This window comes from Electrophorus electricus, chromosome 12 (assembly GCF_013358815.1).
Source record: "Electrophorus electricus isolate fEleEle1 chromosome 12, fEleEle1.pri, whole genome shotgun sequence".
Taxonomy (NCBI): domain Eukaryota; kingdom Metazoa; phylum Chordata; class Actinopteri; order Gymnotiformes; family Gymnotidae; genus Electrophorus; species Electrophorus electricus.
The window spans coordinates 17,860,541-17,869,230 of NC_049546.1; the positions used below are offsets into that span (position 1 = coordinate 17,860,541).

At 38.3% G+C, this 8,690-nt stretch overlaps 1 protein-coding gene across 1 annotated transcript; it reads right to left on the minus strand.

Moving 5' to 3' along the window:
* Positions 1-1,669: 1,669 nt before the first annotated feature.
* On the minus strand, positions 1,670-4,342 carry cdx4 (caudal type homeobox 4). The gene is made up of 3 exons (XM_027018202.1): positions 3,907-4,342; positions 2,020-2,165; positions 1,670-1,903 (listed from the first exon to the last, which is right to left on the minus strand). The coding sequence occupies exons 1-3, from the start codon at positions 4,340-4,342 to the stop codon at positions 1,670-1,672; spliced, it is 816 nt and encodes a 271-aa protein (XP_026874003.1).
* Between the last annotated feature and the right edge of the window lie 4,348 nt (positions 4,343-8,690).

Below are 8,690 nucleotides of genomic sequence, written 5' to 3' on the forward strand. Positions count from 1 at the left end.
TACATCAACACTGTTACACATGCATATAAGTGCCAACCACTTTAACATTAAGGGTTATGTTTAATTTTCAATTTACACAGTAAACTGTGGGTAGTATAGCTCATATTCATGAGCTTATGGTGTTATGTCTATTATCATTAGGGATGTCATATATAATGTATTGAGTTATACAATTTTATAGAAACAAAAATGGACCACCTGTTGTCCTTTCCACCACTTTTCAAGTCTTTCAAGGGTATGGAAAATCAAAGGACCAAAATTAGTCTACTATTTGATTTCTTTGAGCTACCTATAAAAGGGAGTTCTTGGAGATGAATGGGATAAGGTATGTTCACTTCTAAAAGTGCATAATGGTACTAAGGAAATCAATAGCCCCCTAATAACATTCCCTCCTTGCAAAATACTAACTCACATTTAGAGATTTAAAGAGAGTGCCTATAATACCGATAATAGTAATAATAATAATAATAATAATAATAATAATAATAATAATAATAAAATAATAATAATACAAAATCTTCGTATACCCGTCTGGAAGGTCTGTGTTCTAAACTAAACAACACAAAGTTCTCTTAGGCCTTTATATAAGCGCCACACTTTTGCTCCTCATTTCTCTCAGTCAGCTCGTCTGGTACTCAAGGCAGTGTGTTACCGTCAGAAATTATTTCAGTTAACACAGACGGGGAAGGGTATATATCCAAATCGAAGACCTTTTAATATCAACACCTAGAATTACTCATTATTTTAAATTACGTTTTGGTCTTACTGGCCTCTATGTTACTCTGGGAGGCTCGTTAGAAATGTTCGTTCCATTTTAAGATTAGTTTCACGTGTGACAGATATGGGTTTGAAGTGTTTAGCACAAACCTAGATACATAGGTTTACATTCATCTTTAATGTAACCTACATGTGAAATATATGTAACCTAATTGAGGGTTACTATTTTATTTCCAACTGTCGTATTTATGAATGTTAAAGCTTTTAAGCGCGCATTTAACATTAGTCGACGTTTTGACAGTCTTTGCAGCAGCAACCGATATCGCCCCTTTCTTCTTCTTATTGCAGATATTACATGATGCTGTAATATTAGATTTTCAAAAACATTTTATTTACACTTGGAACGTTGTGTTCAAACGTTCTACCCGTATTCCGATGTCTGTTGATTCATGCGCGAAACAAAATGTGCTAATGTCTGTGAGAAGAATCTGAAATGTTGCCGAAATAGTCCATGCACAATCTTCTGAACTGAAAATAAACATTTTAAGGGTCATCATGTGGCTGGAGAAACACTGTAGACCTGACTAATTTTATTTACATAAACGCACACACCACATACAACAAAAAAAAAAAAAAAAAAAAAAAAAAAGATATTTATATCTTAATCGATCAAACACAAACAAACTATTTAGAATATTTAGCTTTTGGACCAGACAAACAATACCTTTTTGTTAATTTTAAAAACTAATCTATTAAAACAATATGTGAAGAGGAAGAGTCTCCAGCATTCCATTGTAATTAAAACTTCGTTCTTCTGGGTTGTAATCCACAACACGCGCTTCGGGACATTTTATCTGGAGTTTATAATCCATATGACCGTTTAAGTCGTGCGGGTCTGTCCTTTCAGTGTGTTGGGAGTGCTCAATTTAAGTTGAATGTTCCAAGTTTGCGTTCACTGAGTAACAGTTACTTGCTGTATGTTCCTCATAGATGGTAAGGTGTTCAACCCTGGAGGTGGGTAAAGAGGACCGTGTATATCTGACGGGCTCAGTGAGCCAGGTACCGGGAGCGGACTGACAGAACCCGGGTCGCTGTGCACTGAGCCTCCGCTGCCATCGGACTGACCCATTTTCTTTTTGATTAATTTCCTTTCCTTAGCTCTGCGGTTTTGAAACCAGATTTTTACCTGTTAAAAAAGACGAAAAAAATATGTTTACAGACTGAATGTTTCTTAAATAATTTGAATAGGCCTACAGTCGTGTGACGTTAATTTAAACAGCCTGATTTAGACAACTGTCTTACCTGTCGCTCTGAAAGGCCTAGGTTCAGCGCCAGTTCAGACTTTCTTCTTATGGTGATGTAACGATTGAAGTGAAACTCTTTCTCCAGCTCAAGCCTTTGGTGGTCTGTGTATACCACTCGATATTTCTCCTTTGTTCTCGTTTTACCTAAACAAATGCACATCAAATGATATATTAGCAAATGATATATTATAAATAAATGACAACGAGAAAAAATGAGAATAAACGAACGAATAAATAAACAGCATTTATTTGTTTAAAAAAGTAAATAGCAGTCAAAAAGTCTATGCAGTCTTAAATGAGTATTATAGGTAACCCCACCTGTAAAAATGAAAGTAACTACATTTTTGCCAGTTGTTAACTTGAAATGTAAAATGATCTGGCTATCAAAATTTTCTCGAAGTTTCTGAAAATGTAACCCAGCAGAATATTTGTGTAATGTCTGTATCAGGATATGTATCAGGACCAGTAGCCCAGAGAAAGTTTGTATTATGTCGCTATCAGAATATGTAAATTGAGTCTCTGGTAGCCTTTGATGTCACTTCTGGAACAAACTGCAGAACAAAGAGTCTCAAAGATTTTACTTAAATGCCATTGATGTGTTAAGAGGCAATACAAGAGTTACAAAGAAGTCACAACGAGATTCTATGGAGAATCCTTTCCCTAGCTAAGAGCAGGCAGATCGTGTTCAGCCAAACTAGTTAGGCTATCAAAAAAAGAGGAAAAAAAGGCCTGTGATTTGTTGTTATTTCATATTGGATCTTGTCGGCTAAATTGAAAATACTAAACTAACCGGTTTATTCGTAAGCGTTGCAAAATATATACTGTGATATATTGACGTAATCCGATAAATCACAGGGGTCATGGCATGTAGCTATATTTCATACTCGGATAATCACAGGGGTAATAAATATCAGAGCATGATCAATTATCTCAGGATTTACGAGTATATTTGTCTCAAAGTTTTGTAAGTGATCACAGCTTACATTGTATGCAATAACATACAAAATAAATGTTGTTTTCCATAACCTTCAGAGTGTTGTGTTGTTTTAACATGTGCCGGAGATAGAAAACTTTTATTTGCTGTGAAATTCGTCAGTCCTTCCGGCAATATAACCCTTGAGTAAGGATAGAGGAAGACTCGTTGGTGCATATCAAAGTAAAAAAGGTGTTGAAAGGAGCCGCCGCCTCAATATGACAGATAACCCTCAAAACCCGAGACAATGTAACAGGAAAAAGTAGACCTCACATCTAGTTTACGGGAGTTGAAACATTAGCATTACAAGTGACCCTGGCGCCAGTTCCCAACACCTTAACCTGCTTCTTTGCCACAAGTACATTTGTTTTATTGAGCAAAACTTTAGAGCCGAGACTACTAAAATAGGCTTTTGTGCCAAAATGTTGTTCATTAGATTTCATGGCTTTCATTGTAAATATTTTTGCCAAAATAATTCGGCTAATTGACATTAATTTGATGATCTCCTCGCAAAAATGCACTCTGTGGGCAGTTCTGGCAAATTGTTTTTTTTTTTGTTTTTTGTTTGTTTTTTAAAGGGCACTTTAATAAAAATTGTGAAAATAGTAAGGAGATTAGTTAAATACACAAATGCATCTCTTTAGTCCAAGGCACATATATTTATTATTGATCAAACCGTTTATATTTGAAGTTAATGTTAAAGTTTTTCGGTCGTTGAATTGATAGTTTATCAAAACAAAACTAGGTCTATGTATGAAATTGGAAAAAAAATGATTACATTAATCATTTAAGATATTCAGTGATTCTACACAGAATAAATTTAAATAAAATTTCATTTTAGATCTCAGAATATTCATGACGCATTATAATAATAGCACGCCTGACTAAAGCAATCTGCTTTAATAAACTCACCGGTCGAAGAAGACTGGACGGTTTTGCTCATCCACTGATAAGAGTTGCGCCTTTCTCTATCCGGGGAAAGCTGAGCCATAGAAATGTTTTCAGGTGGCGGTGGCAGCACTGCAGATGCCGGATTATGCATAGAATTGTAATCAGGTGAGCAATAGGAAACTTGTCCCGGGGAAGAGTTGCTCATGGGTGCAGAAATAGTGTTTGGAGGTCCGAGACTGTACGCGCCCCAGTCTTCCCTCGGCGCGCTGTAAGGAGCACCCCATGCCCCCGCGGACTGTGCGTGCGTGTCCATATTGGGCACATGGTGATATCCAGTAAAATCGGAATATTGTGGCGTGGAAACAAAATTCTGTGGTGGAAGATTGATGCCGGATCGACGTACGGGTCCTTGGTGATACATACTTCCCTCTTTATCCAAAAGGTATCCCACATACATGATTCGCAAGAAACCCCCAAATCTGAATTTTAAGACGACATACTAGCCATGTACCATGCTAGATGTTGCCTAAAACCAGACCAGAGGACCAGGCCTTTACGGTTAGGGTGGTAGTCCGAAAAAAGATCCCTAAATTGGTCATGCGATGTAGTCCTTGACGTGCTTCAATCAAACATGACGCGACTGTGTTGACAAGGTGGTGGCGGTGTAGGTATAACAAGGCCTTCCTGACGTCAGCCAAGACTTCAAACCCTTTGGATTTGCATTCAAATGACGGGGCAATAACGCCGCCAACCCACTTCACAGATTCCCCTAGTGCCTGATTTACGCGTCATGGACCATAGGGACACTTCTTCTGCAAGACGCACAGCCTAAAACAGTTAGTGAGCCCTGACGAGGACTTTCACCAAACTACACAAATATGGCGTTTCGACTGGAAACGGGCCACACTTTTAAACGCAGTCTCTTATTAAACAAATGAAGCCTACAACGCCGAAACATGAAACTCCAATAAACAACGCAACAATCACAGCAGTAGTAGTAATAACAACAATCATTTTAAGCTTCAGCGAGCAACAGTGAAAGTAGGAAGTGTGATCTTGCAAGGCCTATAGTCATTAGGTGTACTGGAGAGCTCTGGCCCGTTGAACGAAACCTGTCGACATGGGAAAGCTACAGCTGGGTGCTACCCGTTGCCACTTCTGCCTTTTTGGCGTCTGCGCGTGTTTGTTGAAAAATATCCAAGTAAAAGAGGTGTGAAGCGTGGTGAGGGATCTCATGGGCGAACGTTTGATTTGCGGTACCCTTCACACACTTCGAAAGGTCACACTTCACAGCTAATTCCGGTTTGTGGGAACCCAGGGTGCTCGTGTCGGCATGTATTTGGAATAACGACTTGCTAACTTATTTTACTTCGTGGTTCGGGCTACATGCTGTTTCCACCACTTATGACAGATGCCCATTCTGTGGCAGCTGCCCATAAACTAAGGACTTATACACGAAGCTATTTCTCTCTTGTTGTGAATGGACACAGCTATGTCATGAGTAGACCTAAGTGCACAGCTATGAAAATCATATATAGCAAAGAAAACTTAGTGATCTACTCAAAACAGACAGACAGTTTAAATGCTTTACCTATACGCTTGTGTTCAGTCACTGTCTAAAAAGAAAGTGAAAAGTGGTAGAAATTAATCATTTTATCTGCCGTCTAAAGACAGACAAATTACCGCTAATTACTGGGAATTTATATATTTCGCAGTTCTTATGAGTTTTTACTTTTTAGTCTTTGTGATTTTAAGGTAACAACAGTGCAGGGGATCTATTAATAGTTGACTAGCATATGAGAGATTTTCTTTCTAAACTACTTCTGCGGCATACATTTAAGTAGCTATTAAGTAGTAGGTCTAGTAGTTTGTTGAACTAAGGCATTGTTTATACTTCTTTGGGAGCAGTAAATATGAACTTTTCTTGAACTAACTACTTTTTTTTCTTCTCTCGATGCTAACGCTTATTTCTGGTCGTTAGTCTTCCATAAATATCTTCAATATTCGAGCGATTGCTGGCTGTGGAAACCCTACTTGTTGAGTTCCTGTACTAAAGAGGTTGCAAATCCAAGGGGGACCTCTGGTGGCCATTAAAAAAAAAATTGTAAAAGTAATTTGTAATTTGTAAAAGTTTGACAGTTTCTTTTTTTATAGAGACCTAAGCGTCCCCCCCCCAAACAAACAAACAAACAAAAAAACAAACAAAAAACCGACTAGAAACTATAAGCTAAACTCAGAGTTCATAACTGGTATCAAGCGCAAATTAGACCAACATTATATACATTGTATAAACCGGCAGTAACAGCCACTGGCCTAAGGAGGGCGGGCTCATCCAGACAATGCCTCCACCAACCAAGGACGTTTGATTACATTAAATCTGAAGGGAAAAAACGGTTAACGTTTGTCGTCTCTTGTGCAGTAGCGCTAATAATATATATATTTTTCTGTTAAACACTTTAATTTAAACATTTAATTGTTTAGTGATTCATGCTGAAAAACGTCAGCATGAAAAAAAAAGAAGAAACCATGTGTAATAGCTAATGAAAAATTCGCTGAGATGTATTCAGAGTAAAAACGAAATTATTTCCCACTACTCTTTCAGCAGAAGTACAGAAATAATGTAGAGAATGTATGGAAAGATAAACCACTGTTCTACAGTAGAGGCGACATGATTCAAACCCAGCGTTTCTTTTTGATGCTTTTACGTGTTTTAGAAGTTTATGGATTCCAGTGAGCAAGTGATATGTTCATATGAGTATGAAGTGCTTTTAATTACTTATTTAAGAAGTGTTGTTTTGATTAACTGTATTTATATGGTACTGGATTAGAGTCACTTTTTTATTAATGGTAAAATCTCCCTTAATGCAATCTATATTTACTTAACTTGGAGATTTGTTAATTGGTTAATAATTGATGAATAATTAGTTTATTTTTAGTTTTATGTCCTCAGTCAGAATTTTATGAATTGTATGAATCAGGCACCATCTGCTCAGGAATGCTTCTAGTGACTGTCAGCCAGCACACACCCCCACACACACCCCCCCGCCACACACACACACACACACACACACACATATCGTACACTGTTATTCAAGGTTTATGGGTTTTTTGGTTTTTTTTTTTTTGCCACCAAAACATATTTATACACTCTGTAAGTACATTTAAAACATATGCTTCTGAAAATAAAGTCACTATCCTAGAAATCTTTAATGTGTGTATTACAAGTGCAGTACAACATGTGGAACAAAAGTGATCCTTTGTTGTGAGATTACCGTCCTAAATTTCCATACATATCCTTTTGCTAGTGCCTTGTTCTGGGAACAGGGAACAATGCAGAGACCATGGGAACAGAGCCACAGTACATTTGAAACTGTTAGTGTTGCTTATGAGCACAAACACATGTCGGTGATGAGCCGTGATGTTAATCCCAACCCATCGCTAGTGTGGTCCCATCCTGGGCTGAGGCTTCTAATAGGTCATGACTCCCTGTCCACCACCCGCCTTGTGTATGTCTGAGACTCTGTGGACAACTGAATCCTGCTGTCTGCGCCTCGCAGATAGCTTCAAATATCATGAAGCCGTTTCCTGTAGTCTACGACCGCAAGCCCCTTCCCCCACCCCATGGCCATCGACTTGTAAACAGAGACAGAGATTGAGCTTTCTCCAGCTGAGCTCTGTCCACCGGGGCTATTCTTCCATTCGTTTCTCATTGCAATCTGTAATTTATGATTGACTGGTAAAGCCCCTTTGAGAGAGGTAGAGTGATTACACGCAATGCCAAGTGCAAAGGGGGACCTAACATATAATATGCCTTAATCTTTGAGATTCATCTCTGATTTTTGTGCAGTTGTTGCTTGTTGCTTCTTCTTTACAATTATATTTACATTTATTGCATGTGGCAGGTGCTCTTGTCCAGAGTAACTTACAAAAGTGCTTTGTCATTTACTCATGGAATGTGTCCTAGCCAGTACAGGAGGTTAGAGTTCAAGATACCATTGAACTAGAATGCTGTTGAAATACAGGGATCAATGCTGATGCTGAGAAGTGCAAAACACACATAAGCTCTATCTTAGACAACAATAAATGCAGTAAACAATACCCTACAAAAAGTACTAGAGTTTCAGTTACTCAAAATAGGTTCAGGATCATTGGTCATTTAAATATTTCACAAATAGATGGGTCTTCAGGTCTGTGTTTGAAGACTGCAAGGGACTCTGCTGTCTAGACAGCCACCATCCGAGAGCCAGGAGAGAGAATAGTCTCGATACTTGTCCTCCATGAAACTTGAAGCATGGTGTTTCAAGCCAAGCCATACTTGAGGTTTGAAGTACTTGAGGTATGGAGCAGGCTTTGACCATTGACATCATGTATGGAAGGGCTGGTTCACTTTTGGCTCTGTAGACGAGGTTTTAAATCTGATACAGACAACTACTGGAAGCCAGTGAAGGGAATGCAGCAGTCGTGTGACGTGTGAACTTTGGAAGATTGAAGACCAGTCGTGCTGTTGCATTCTGGACAAGTTGTAGAGGTCTAATGGCTCTTAGAAAAAAAACTGTTAAGTAGCGAGTTGCTTTGAGATCACAAGAGACTGCACAAGCACCTGGTCAGCTTTCTGCTAGAGAAAGGGCCATTATAAAAGTTGCTTTTCTGTCCTCACTACATATATTCTATTTGATTAATTGTCAGATCAACATTGGCTTTTCAAAGTAAAGAAACACCAGATAGATTTGATATTGTCAGGATTAATAAAATTTCCAGAGAACAGAAACGGTTCAGTTTGGTCTGAGGTTTATCAAAATATGGTT